A 13254-nucleotide genomic window follows, 5' to 3' on the forward strand; every position below is an offset into this window, starting at 1 on the left:
TGCATTCTAGATTTCATTTTCATTGTAGTATTGAGATTCAAAAATGCTCTTCATTTTGTGGTCTAGAAAGAAAAACTCTCCAAAGATGATTCAAGGATTCGTATTTCGTACATTCGTCGAGAAAATATTTTTTCACCACACATGCGCCGAAAGTTCAACTTTCCGCAATCGGAAGGTTGAATTTTTGGTGCATGTGTGGTGAAAAATAGTATACACTCCACGGGAGTGAAATTAGACCACTTCAAACCGCGTGCTTATCACCCTCGCCTTCGGCTCGGGTGACAATTCTGCCCGCGATTTGAAGTAGTCTACTTTCCCTTCCTAGGTGTGTAATATACTATTCTATTATTGCCAATTTCGAGGAAATCTTTATCAAGAGACTCAGTAGAGTCTCGGGACAAGTACATTGACAGCCCTGTCGTCTGCTGGCCCGAGCTCGCCGAGACTATATTATCTCTGAATAAACCGATTCGTGGTGGTGGGGTAAAATTGGCAAGTCGTTTCCTAGAATTACGGAGCTCAGAAGTAGTTTTGTAATGCGAAAATTGGTTTTAAAAAATATCTTAGAAAATACGAGTAGAATCCAGTTCGACCAAAGAGGTGCTGAGACTGAATCGCATCTCTGAATTTACTTTTGGAAGGGGCAAGGCAAACAATAACTTGGAAATTTGGAACGAATTCAGTGAAAAAACAAGTTTTTTGTTTATTTAAAAAAGAAACACGAACGATGTCATAAATAATAAGAGCTAATTTAGCGAGAGTCTTAATTAATTAGTATTAAAGTTGATCGGATTGACGTTGGTCATGCCAGCGGAAACAGTGTTCAGAAGTTCAGGAGTTAATTTGACTGGCATCATATTTTGGCCGGTGCCGTCATCCAAGTCAGGACTAACCATATAAACTTGGAGGACCGTTTCGCCGGGTTCTTCCTCGGACTCGCGAGATACAATAACCAAAGAACCCGGTTCAACTTGGGTAATGTCAGAGATACAACTTTCTCGAGGCACTTTTTCCAGAATATTGTGAGTCTCCTCCGAAGTTTTCTCAGGTGGAATTTCCCCTTCGTCCGTATGATCCATGGCTCTCTCGTTCTCGGGTATCGAAGACCTAGGACTCGGTGGTTCGTTCGCAGTCTCGGGATCCGAAAATAAATTGTCTAAAGTATTTATTTTCGGTGCTTGGAGCTTTCGAACTTTTGGTAATCGACCCGAACGCGTTGGCTTTACTTGGTAAATTTCTGGATCGCTTTCTTCTCCGGCGCCCGATTCCTCCGAACTGGAGACTGCAACTTCTGCGAATTTATTTTGTTTATTTTTGGATTGGAATTTTCTTGTGGAGACTTTTAGTGATTTGGAAAAAACAACTTACGTGGTGGTTTCGAAATCTGAGTTTTCAGACTTTTCGATCGTCGCACCGGTTTCTCTGGCTTTGACGATTCTGCATGTTTACTCTTGGCTACCTCGAAGGAGGCTGTAAATTTATATATTCATTCGATTATAATTGAAATATTCATAACTGGAAAATGAAAAACATTTTCAAAAATGAATTTTCTTATGTAGAGTAAATAATTTTTGAAATGTATTGATCTTTTATCAATCAATCCTCGAAACTAATAATGAATGGACCAAAATATCAAAGTGTCATCGAACATCAATTTCTTCACTGATAAAAATCTGTCCCCTTTGGATTCGAGGTGATCAAGAAGTATTAACTAGCAACGAAAAGCGAATTTTACCAAGATCTTCTTTGAGCGATTCGATGTCAAATTCTTGATGAAAAGTGAGAGCTTTTTCAATACATCGACGATTAGTTTTCTCCTCTTTTTTAAACTTCATTTTAATTTCATGTCTCGTTCTTTGAGGGAAAAGGCTTTGCATTAGAAGGAAATCAGTGCCGACGGTGTTGAGGGCTTTGTAGAATTTTAGAGTTTCCCATCGCGGCCAGTCGCGAGTTTTTTGACGTTTTTTGTAAAATCCATTTCCGTTGCAATCATCATCAACGAGAGCTTCAGTTCGGGCCAGAGCTTGCCGATTCTTTTTAGCGCCGGTATGTTCGATCACAAGACTTTGTTCGTCCAAGATGAGATGACCGTCTGGCCCGACTTTGACTTGTGGCACTGGCAGGGCTTCGGGAGTGTCGCAATCCTCCTCTTCATCCTCATCTATCTCCATATGCGTAGGAGAGCTGTCGTCGAAAGGATAAATCAATGTTAATAATCACAGCCAAAATTGAGTGAGATGTTCATTCGTCGAGTTTTTAAACGCTCAGGAGATGGGCTGCAAGTATATGCAATGAAAGAAAAATAGATGCTCCCATTGAAAAATTGGATTTGATCTCTCTACGACCTTGACTATTGAACTCAAGATCAAATTAAGATCGGAGGCTTGATCGAGTGGTGAAACCACGCAGTTTTTCCTATTTTATGAAGAGAAAAGAAGTTTGTAAAAATGTATCAAGTATTTACTCACGCGGAAGACACTGTTTTTGGTGCACTTGGAATTCGATCCGACTTTTTGATCGGATTCGTGATCGGATTGTAATATATAAGATCGTACATGGTCAGTTTTGTTCTATCAGGTTGTTTGTGTTCGTATTTCAACTGAAATTCTCGCCTCGCTTCGGCCAGTTTTCGGGCTGATTCGGAAACGTTCATTTTTCGTTTTTGTCTCACAGCCAAAGAACTCATGGTTTTGGTAGGTGATGTTCCAGATTTGTCTGCAGAATTTCCTGTGCTTGTCATTAAATTAGTTTGTCCAGGATTCTCGCGATTGGTGCTTTTTGTGCTCTGGAGCGAAGATATCGAATCGTTTCGCACACGATTCGTCAGGACACTCGCAGATCTGCGACAATCATCTTCCGATTCACTAGCACTCGCTCCGCTGCCTTGGACACTGTTACGACGAATTCTACCGCCGCCGTCCAACCGCGGGGTCGGACGCATAAAACTCGTTCGAGTCTGGTGAAGGACCTTCGCAAATGGAGCTGTGAAAGTTTAATAACATTTTTTTCTTAAATATTCTTATGTGAGACAATTTTAACGATGGTACTGGAGAAAAAAAATAATTACATAGATCAAGAGACTCTGTGGAGTCTCGGGACAAGTATATTGACAGGTCTGTCGTCTGCTGGCCTGAGGCTCGCCGGGATTATTATTATACTTTCTCTGAATAAACTGTATCTAGTACATAATTAAGCATATCAAGTCAATGAGTTCTTGAAACTTACTGTTTTCCTGTTCGGCAACATTTTTTAATTCCACAGTCGTGGAAGAAATTTTATTCTGAGGCACTTTATTGGGAGTGAAAATTTGGCTATCAACATCTGGTGCTCCTGAGTTTTCAGATGCATTTCCATCGTCTTTTGCAGCCTTTTCTTCATTTACATCCCTTGATGATTCTACAGTCAAGCAATCCTTTTGACTAATGGTTGATTCAATAATTTCTATTGCATTGTCAATTTTATATTTTTTTGGTGATTCCACTGCAAGTTGGTTCTCTGTTTCTGGTTCATTCGTTGATTTTAACGGTTCGGTCGGTTCATTTATTTCTCTTTCCCCAGCTTTAGCATGTTGAGGCGTAATTTCAGTTGGTTTTTTGTTGTTCTCATCGATTTCTTGATTTGCTTTATTCGTTGGTTCTGATTTCTCATCTTTCGGGTTGCTGTTTATTGGTTTGCGTCGCGCCGGTACAGTCGCCACTGCTTTTATACGTGAACGACGCATCTTTGTACAGTTTGTTCAATTTGATATAACTAGTTCCTGATGACAAGAAAAAAGTAACAATTCGTTAATAAGAATCGGTAATTTAACTGACAGTTGCATTAACATGTAATTTGATAAAATTCTAAATTTTTCGCAAATTATGGGTGAATAAAAGGAATTCAGTTTTTGTACAATATCCCAAGTTACATTGCAAAACATGTCTTTGTAAGCAATTCCAATTTCTATTTGGTTAGAATTGCATTCAATCAGAAAATAGCTCAGCCTTTTTTAAAATAATACTATTAAATTGATTTTATAACTAAGAAAATACCATTATTCAGTTTTTCTTGTAAATCATCTGCTTTTATAGCAGCTAAGTTGCAATTATTGCCCAACAACAAGATACCGCCGATTTTTTCAATTTGAATGCTTTAAATTTCGTCTTAATGACTTTTGTGATATTTTATAATGTTCCGAACGAAGCTTAGTCCTACGTAGAGTTGAAGATTCAATAACATCGTTGTCAATTAATGATTACCCAATTGAGGTAGATTATAATACAAAGAATTTTGCTTACATTTTAAGGTTATGGTAACAGACAAGTTGAATCTCGCACGCTCGGCTCATATCAGGTTATTGCACTTTCCACATGGCACAACCCGGTGAACATTCGTATATTTTTATGAGACTTAGCTTTAAATTAACAATTAACTAAACATGAAATGCGATATTTTAGGCTTCGTTTTCATTTGTTTGTATTTTCGTTAGACATTTATTCCCCGCAACGATGAAACGAGGCGGCGTCAAAGAAACGATCGAAACAACAATGCCGCTCTAAATCTGACTCGTCGTTCGTCCAGCCGTCCAGCCTGATTCTTCTCTTTCCTCCATATTCGTACTTGTTTAATATGCCTCCATAAACTTAATCGGATGATATAACATGAAATTTTTTACTTTTCTATAAATTATATTTTTTTCGGTGTTCATTTAGCGGTTAAAATATTGGGTGACCACTAATTTTATTTTATAATGAAATAAATGAAATTTCGGTCGAAAGTTGGCCAAACTTTATTTGTTCTTGCTTCATATATAATAATTGAGAATGAGTCAAGTCACATAGAATCGTTTGGTGGTCACCAACGAAGGGATAGTGTTGTTTAGTATGTCAATAAATCATAAAATAACTTGATAAACTATTTTAAATCAGTCGCCGTTTATCCTCACGCAGCTATAGCAGGCCCAATCTCAGTATGGTTTACGATTAGTAAAAAAAACCCATTTGAACCTACCGAAATAGATACACGAGAGTTTTCGAAAAATCCTATAGTTGATTCGTGACATGCTCCATAGTGTCATATAACTAAATAAAGGTGAGGGGTGAGCCAAAGGACGAAAATCTTCACGGTCAAAACATCAAAACACACACATTTAATGCAATTTAATGAATTTGTAGGGAAGATAGCCCAGTCGGGTTAGCATGCGACCTGAAATAAATCGACGTCTGCAGTTTTATTGTTCTAACCTTAAGGGGGGATCACATGGTACCAGGACTGGTAGTCTAAATTCAAAAACTGGCGAACAATTTTCACATTTGCGTTATCCGCCATTTCGAATTTAATAGGAAATTGTTTCTGCTGGATATCTCGGTAATTTTTAATTTTTCGACATAAATGGTAAAGACTTGAGTCGTTGTAAATCTGATTCTCTACGAATAAGTATCTACAACTTTTATCGTGCGATCTATATTTTTCGAATTAAGGTGGAAAACGTGGTAAACTCTTAAAACAACTGCTCTTCCACAAAACTTGCATAAAACATAAAACAACCAACTCATTACCGTGCGCTCGGTCAATGGACGTTCCCAAAACTACGCGATAGCCATTATAGGAACCCCCTGCACTTTTGTAAGAAAGAGAACAACAGAAACCACAACGAACTTGCAAGCGATGAAACGTGGATTAGGTTTACTGGGGATACGACGTAAAAAAAATGTGTTTGGAACTCTACCCCGTTGGTGGTACGGAAAAGAATTCGTAAAAATACAATTTTTCTGCCTTCCGGGCCGAAGTTGCCGCATTCCGCCTACGTCGGACAGAAAAATCGTATACACACCTCGGGCAGGAAAAAGTAAAGCTTCAGACCACATGTTTGTCAGCCTCGGCTTCGCCTCGGGCATTGTGACGCGCAGTGCAGGAATATCAAACTTTGTGCCCTTGTGGTGTAATATACTATTTACGTCGCTGTGTGCCTTTATCGCAATTTTAGGACTCTCAATAGTGGTTCCAGGAAAAAAGTCGTGGAAATCAGAATACTCGCTGAGCACAGGATAGCAAAGGATAAAATTCCAAATCCTCCTGACCGATCAATCAAAAGTTGCGAACATGTACTACAGAGGCTTTAAAGGTGCAACTAAACGTTCGGAAAATCCAAGAAGAAAACCATCTCCATCAGAACCATCGAAACAAAAACGTGTGTGTGATATCTCTAGTAACAATGAAACGACCACGAACAAGCGCACAAGAAACAAAGAACGCCGAGCCCGATTATCGGATGACGAAGATGACGATGGAACAGAGGAAGAAATTAAACAGCTCAATGAGTATCGCAGCAGCAGCAAACTTTGTTGTAACATTTTTCTTGGACAAGTGAGTTCTTGTTTCAATACGTAATTCGAATCGCTGATGGCTAACAACTGCTGAGACGCTGCGACTGTATCACCAGGGACTTGTTTCCAATTTTACTAACATCTTTGTATCGGGACTATCGTCGATAGTCCAGATACAAAGCTCCAGATACAGCTAGGTGCTGTTGACACGGCTGGGCACTTTGCACAGGGTATACAATTGCTACGCTTGGAGAGTTCTTCTTCTTCTTCTTCTTCTGTTTGGCTAGGCCCACGTTTTTGGTCCGTGAGATTAGCCTGGCCACTGGAGAAACCGCTTCGGCCAAGAGTCGACGATTTTGAGGCTCGATTTACATTCTTTATTATGTTGTCCTCCTGTTTCCATTCAGATGCTGTTTGTGATGTTTCCATTGGTATTTGTTTTGTATTCTAGGTTAAGTGCTGAATTTTCCATGACGTTTGTTTCTTTATTTAGCAGTATTGACTCGTATTCCATGTATATGATTCTGATTTTAATTGTTTATTTTAAATGTGTACGTTTTTTAGTTTTTAGTTTTTAATTCCTATTTTCATTTGTTTGGGATTTTTGTTCCTCTGATAGCTGACTTTATTATAGTTTATATTTCAAAGGTTCTTTGTGTTCTGCTATGCATTCCATTAATGAACTACATTTTGGTCTACTTGTTTTTGTGCAATAAATGTAAGATATTTTATTTTATCTTTCTAGTTTTGTCTATTGTTAAAATTTAATTGCTTGGATTGTTTCAGTATATTAAGTCAATAATCTCTTTTATTTCGTGTGCAAACCGCACAATTGAGTTGAGAGTATCTTCGGATCCTGAGAAGGCAAGACTGCGTATTTCATATGGAGGGAACTGTTTCTGTGATATTAGGCTGTTGCAAAGACTGTCGGAGTTTGCTGCGACAAGTTTGCACGCCCAGAACACATGGTTGAGATCTTGTATAAAGGGTCCGCAAGGGCATATGTCAGAGTCTGCTAAACCGATTCTGCTAAGGTGCTCCTTCGTTCCTATGTGTCCTGATCTGATTCTGTTTATCAGCGTTATGGCATTCCGTTGCAGCTTGGAGCCCTTCCACCAAGGGTTCTTGGGTCTCGAATGCAAGTTGCAGAGTTTGCCGTAAATGATTCCTTTTACTGCGAAAGAGTCTGTTTTTCTTTTTTGTTCTTCTTTTTGTGTTTCCTGCTGTATTTTTTGAGCTATTGTTTCGGGCATTACCGCAAATTCCTTGGCCTCGCCTACAGCACTAGCCTTTTTTGCCAAGTTATCAACTTTTTCGTTTCCCAAGATTCCCCTGTGTGAAGGGCACCAAATAAACTCTAATTTCCTGCCACTCATTGTTAATCGGGAGTATAACGATTTTATTTCTAAGCCTAAAGGATGGAGTTTTGCATTAACTCCTGTGTTTTCCAGTGAGAGGAGGACGCTAAGAGAATCCGTTATAATTTTGATGTTTCTGTGTGTCATTTTGTTTTTTATGAATTTCAGGGCCTCGATAATGGCGCAGGCTTCTGCTTCAAAGATATTCGCCAAGTTAGAAAGTTTGAAGCTGCCGCTGTGATTAATTTCCGGAATATAATAAGCATATCCGGCAAATTCTGCGTTACTTATTTTCGAGCCATCTGTGAAAATAAGGATGTCTCTGCGCTGACTTCTGTGATAGTCCGCTTTTATCTCTTTTTCAAAAATCTCGTTAGCTTTTTTTGAGTTCTCTGACATGATTTTCTTTCCTATTTCTAATAATGGTTGAATCGGAGTAAGCTGGGGTAATAGAGGGAATTCAAAGCATGGGATATTTTCGGTTCTTTTTATATTTGCTATTAGATGCTTATATTTTGTCCATAATTTATATAGCATGAATCTGCGACATTCAGGGGGAGTTTTTTCCCTTCGATCAATAAGTATTTCTAAGAATTTGATTTTAGGGATTATAGGGTGGTTACTATGTGCGTATGTTCTTGTGATGTATCTTAGTGTAAGTGTCTGCGCTCTATTTTCTATGGATTGGTCCTTCGCAAGGTCCATTAAGATGTTAGTCGGTGTGGATCGGAGGCATCCTAGTAGGATGCGGAGAGCTGCAAATTGCGTGGAGTTGAGCAGTTGAAAATTTGATGGAGTAGCGGAGCTCGAGCACGTAATTGCCCATTCCAGTCTAGCCCGTATTAGACCATTATAAACCGGGAGGAGAGTAGTTGGGTGTGCCCCCCATGATTTGGATGCAAGCGATTTAATTACATTCACCCCTTTTTGGGCTCTATTTTTAGTTTCTTTAATAAACGCTTTCCAATTAAGTTTGGAGTCCATTCTTACTCCCAAGAATACGGCGGTTTTGTTGTTTCGGACTTGATGTCCATTGATGTCAATATATTTCCCTTCAAGGTTTAGATTCTTTTTACTAAAAATAATGAGTTTGCTCTTAGGAGCGCTCACGTTTAATCCAAGTTTGCTTAGCCACTTTATCAACGTCTTTACTCCATTTTCTAATTTTTTTAGACCCTTGTCAATTTCTTTCTCTTTTATGTAGAGGACAATATCATCCGCGTACTGTAGAGAGGAACATTGAGTCCCTATATTTTCATTTATTTTCCTAATGTATACATTAAATAATAACGGGCTTAGGACTGACCCTTGAGGGAGGCCTTGATTAACATTTCTTTGGTCTATAAGTACTCCGTTTTCATAGAAATCCACCTTGCGAGACACTATTAAGTTTGCCAGTAATCTCATGACATGGGTTGGGATTTTTAATTCGTTGAGATTTGCAATTAGTATATTGGGATTCACATTATCATATGCTCCTTCAAGGTCAAGAAAGACAGCTATTACGCTTTCTCTCTTGGCGAATGCATTGAGAATATCTGTGTTTAAGATCAAAATGTTGTCTAAGCATGACCGGGCTTTTCTGAAACCATATTGGGTGTTTGGTAAATCGAGGTCTGTTTCCAAAAAGTACTCTAACCTATTTTTAATGAATCTTTCGAAGGTTTTGAGTATGCAGGATGCCAATGAAATTGGTCTAAAGCCTCCCTTCGGTTTCGGTATTAAGCACGTGTCGTATAGTGTCCAGTCTTTTGGAATGAGTCCAGTATACATGATTTTGTTAAAAATGTTTTTTAAAAGTTCTATCGTATTTTTTGGGAATGCCTTGATCATCTCGTTGTTGATACGATCGTTCCCGGCCGCAGAACGGATTTTTAAGTTTTTAATTATATTTTCCAGTTCTTTGACAGAGCAAGAGTGCCATATATTTTTAGAAGTGTTTATTTCTCTGAGTTTTATTTGAGGTGGAAAAAAAACAGATGGAGGAGCTAATTTGTTTATAGTATTTTCTATATCCTTTTTTTTATTTTGATTCGACCCATTATTCATTTTCCCAGAGTTGGTGTTGTTAATCCCACTGAAAATTCTCATGATGTCCCAGACTCTTTTGATGGGGGTTCTTGTGTTTATACTTGATGCAAATTGTTTAAATGACTCTCTTTTACTTTTCTTAAGAAAAAGTTTTGTCCTTTCGTCTTCTTGGATCCATGCATTTAAGTTTTCTGTATTCATGTTCTTTTTATATTTCTTAAATGCTTCTCTCCTATTTTCGACGGCTTTACCGCATTCATCGGACCACCAAATTTTTGGTTGATGTTTGCGCTGATTGTTTTGTTTTATGGATTCACTACGAGTGGCTCCTGCTTCGATTAAACTTTGATTAATCGCTTGCATCGTGTATCTATATTTCTCAAGTATGTTTGAGTTCAAAATGGGACCTTTGGGCACCTTTTCCTCTAGTATAGTCTTAAATTTTCCCCAGTCTATTTTTTTTGTTATTATCGAGGGTCTACGGTTTTGAGTTGCTGGGTTTTGACCGAACATTTGAATTTCTATGACCTGGTGGTCACTTCCCAGGTTATCATCGAGTACTCTCCATCGGCAAAAAGGAGCAAGATTGGAACTCGCGAAAGTCACATCCAAAACGTCCCAGTTTGTGTTCTGATGTAGAAAGGTGGGCGATTTGTTATTCAGGGGGACTACGTCGAAGTTGTTTATTATTTTGCTTAGTGAGTTTCCGTTTTGGTTATTTTTTTGGCTTCCCCAGATATATGACTTTGCGTTGAAATCCCCGCCTATTATGACATTTTTGTTCGTTCTGTTGAGAGAAAGAATGTTTTGGAAATATTCGTTCCAAATTTTACTTGTTAGTTTGATGTGTGGGGGGCTATAATTACTCGTTATTATTATATTATCATTGTCTCTCAACTTGAGTTTAATCGCTATTGTTTCTAGTCCTTTTTCTGTCCAATTATATTTGTCTAATGATATTAACTCGAAATTTAGATTATTCCTTATGCCTATGGCAACTCCCCCGCCAATTACTCCAATCGGTCTATCCTTCCTGACCAGTCGGAACCCCGGGATTCTGAATGGAATGTTAGGATGGAGCCATGTCTCTGAAAGTATCAGGATATCTTTGTCCTTTGTTAATTCGGGCAATTCGTGCGTTTTTCCCCTTATGCCTCTGCAGTTCCACTGGGCAATTGCTATGCAGTTATGCTCCATGTAATGACTAAGGTGTTTGTCACGTAAATTTATCTACTGGTGGAATTTATTTCTACAGGATGTACAGAGGAGACATATAGACGAACACATATTATATTTTTTCTACATTAGGTACTTTACTTTGATTTAATTGTGACTGGGTGTTTATATTTTTAGCTTTCTGGGAATTATTAAGATCAAGTCGGCGGTGATTGGGGCTTGACGTGTCAATGGGGTTAATACCAATTAAGGAGTTTTCGTGTTTCCCTTTGGATTGAGGGGTGAACGTGGACGTGGTAACACTTGGAGAAATTTCCTCAGGAGTCCTCAGATCTGGGATGGATTTGCAGTTCATTTTTTCAATATTCGAGTGGACTGTAGTATCTGTTTCTTCTTCGCCTGGAAAAGTTTGAATTGGGTTAATTATGGGTTTATTGTAAGTCTTTCGTTTAGTTGAAAGGTCATCATTCTTTGGGATTTTTCTACGTGTTATGTAATCGTTACTTTGTTGGGATTTGGGGTTCCTTTTGCTTTTAATTTTATTTCTTTCAGAATCCTCTATCGTGGGAAAGTGGTTGTCTATGTCTTCCGTTGGTTGGGAAGGCAGAAACCATTCGTTTTCTCTCGGGGGGAGGGTTTTTGTCTCTGCTTGCCTCTGTAGCCATGTTTCCATTCGAAAGAAGCTGTCTAATCTGTTTAATTTAATGATTTCTATGGCTTCTTCTCTATCGATGTTAAGGTGTGCTTTGATTTTACTGATAATTTTCAATTTTATAAATGTTGCACAGTTGATGTCGCTGGCTATATGGGATTCTCTACAGTTAACGCAGGTTGGTTTTGCACTTCTACACTCTGTTTGGTGGTGGTTGCCCCCGCAGAATGCACATCTTTGAGCTCCTCTGCATTGTTTTGCCAAATGCCCAAAACGTTGGCAATTTGTACATCTCCTAACCTGTTGTTCAAATGGAGTTATTGTTACTCTCGTTTTATAAATTACTATTTTTTCCGGAAGCAAACTCCCTTCAAAACTAATCTTAATTGAGTTTGTTGGGGAAAGGGTTAAAATGTTGTTTTTATCTCTAGACGCTCTCATAATTCTTTCTACTCTCACTATCCGTATCGGTTGGCATGGCCATTCGATCCCTTCCTGGATATCCTTTTCGGATAATGAAGGGTCTATGTCCCTAGCGACCCCTAACCTTGAGATCTTATTTTCCGGAATGTATGCCTTCCATGCAGCGGGTAGTAATGTTTCTTGGGTATCTACCAATTTATTTGCGTCTTGATAAGTGTTTAATCTGATTTCTACTAGGTTTCTGCCCTTTCTCTTTATTTCCTTGATTGCCCCGCTGAAGCTTTTGAGCTTTTTTCCGATTAGCATAGGATGGATGGAACCGACCCCTTGTCTCTCGCGAGTTCCCCTGATATTTGATTCTTTGTTATTTGTTTGATCTTCAACCATGTCTCCGGGGGCGTGACCTTCGAGACTTTTTGTCATTTGCGATATTAAAACAATAAATGGTTCAGCAGCCTTTGCCGTATACCTGTTTTTTCTCTCCTCGAAGTTCCGAAGATACTCTCTTTTCCTCTTGAGATCTGGCTCTGCATCCGAATGCTCGATGTTGGAGTTTTCTTTTGACTTTTGTGGGCTGGGAAGACCCATTTCCATTGGTACGTTTTTCCTTTTTTTCTTTCCTGCAATTTTCCTTGTTTCATTATTTTGGGAACCAAAAATAATTTCATTTATGGAATTTGTGTCTGATATGTCAAAATTCGAGCTTAAATCTGCCATGTTGGCTTCGTCTGTAGGTTTCAAATGGTCTTGAATTTACGTTGTTGTATTTGTATGAAATTCTATTTAATCTTTTCTATTTTTCCTATTTATCCTTTAAACTATTAGATTTATGTCTTTAATTAATTAAATTATTTTAAATTATCTGATACGTCCGTGTCCAACGCCCAGTCCGCGTGGATAGCACGTGGTAACTCGGATCCTTTGTGCGCTCTTTATATCGTCGCTTTACGCTCTACGCTCTTGATTTCTCGCTCCAGATCGAGCCAGGTGTCAAAAATACGAAAGCGATGCTTTTTGCTCCGTTTTAAATATTCACTTTTCTATACTGCTGCTTCTTCAAATGAATTGATTGTTGAGTTTAAAATGGATTCTTTTCTATGTTTCAGCTTTCTATTTCATTGTAGATTTTGGTTTAAGTAACGCGCACGCGTGTGTTTGGTTCGCCGTCTTCCAAGCGACTCGCTTGGAGAGTTAAACAATAGGGATGGTGCAAGTAGACTACCGCGCCACTAGTGATGAAAAGTGAAAGCTTTTGGGGGTCTTTTATCATTATTGTAGTATTATATATATATTACATTATTATGATTAT

General features: G+C 38.5%; 2 protein-coding genes across 4 annotated transcripts; both read right to left on the minus strand.

The window, feature by feature from the left end:
- Positions 1-678: 678 nt before the first annotated feature.
- On the minus strand, positions 679-5487 carry Bdp1 (transcription factor TFIIIB component B'' homolog Bdp1). Of its 2 annotated transcripts, none has more exons than XM_043422745.1 (6): positions 4278-5487; positions 3226-3757; positions 2469-2982; positions 1736-2184; positions 1369-1470; positions 679-1291 (listed from the first exon to the last, which is right to left on the minus strand). In XM_043422745.1, exons 2-6 carry the CDS (start codon positions 3719-3721, stop codon positions 768-770), a joined length of 2085 nt encoding a protein of 694 aa, XP_043278680.1. In that variant the 5' UTR covers positions 3722-3757; positions 4278-5487; the 3' UTR covers positions 679-767. The 2 variants fall into 2 exon arrangements, with proteins under 2 accessions (XP_043278680.1, XP_043278681.1); XM_043422746.1 differs by lacking the exon at positions 4278-5487 and adding an exon at positions 4032-4235.
- A 5428-nt stretch (positions 5488-10915) lies between these two features.
- LOC122412839 (uncharacterized) lies at positions 10916-13087 on the minus strand. Of its 2 annotated transcripts, XR_006261440.1 has the most exons (3): positions 12815-13087; positions 12415-12565; positions 10916-11269 (listed from the first exon to the last, which is right to left on the minus strand). XR_006261440.1 is itself a non-coding variant. In XM_043422754.1 (2 exons), the coding sequence occupies exons 1-2, from the start codon at positions 12611-12613 to the stop codon at positions 10983-10985; spliced, it is 486 nt and encodes a 161-aa protein (XP_043278689.1). In that variant the 5' UTR covers positions 12614-12804; the 3' UTR covers positions 10916-10982. The 2 variants fall into 2 exon arrangements, 1 of the variants encoding a protein (XP_043278689.1); XM_043422754.1 differs by lacking the exon at positions 12815-13087 and having other exon boundaries at positions 12415-12804.
- Positions 13088-13254: the final 167 nt, after the last annotated feature.

The sequence above is a fragment of the Venturia canescens genome, chromosome 6 (assembly GCF_019457755.1).
Source record: "Venturia canescens isolate UGA chromosome 6, ASM1945775v1, whole genome shotgun sequence".
Taxonomy (NCBI): domain Eukaryota; kingdom Metazoa; phylum Arthropoda; class Insecta; order Hymenoptera; family Ichneumonidae; genus Venturia; species Venturia canescens.

Excerpts from the sequence above, each read along its gene's own strand:
- LOC122412839 (XM_043422754.1), bottom strand. The coding sequence starts at position 12,613 with ATGAAATTATTTTTGGTTCCCAAAATAATGAAACAAGGAAAATTGCAG. Across the intron at positions 11,270-12,414 it reads TTCGAGGAGAGAAAAAACAG|GCGAAGAAGAAACAGATACT; the intron begins GTATACGGCAAA and ends AAACTTTTCCAG.
- Bdp1 (XM_043422745.1), bottom strand. The coding sequence starts at position 3,721 with ATGCGTCGTTCACGTATAAAAGCAGTGGCGACTGTACCGGCGCGACGC. Across the intron at positions 2,983-3,225 it reads TGTTGCCGAACAGGAAAACA|CTCCATTTGCGAAGGTCCTT; the intron begins GTAAGTTTCAAG and ends AAACTTTCACAG. Across the intron at positions 1,471-1,735 it reads ATCGCTCAAAGAAGATCTTG|CCTCCTTCGAGGTAGCCAAG; the intron begins GTAAAATTCGCT and ends ATAAATTTACAG.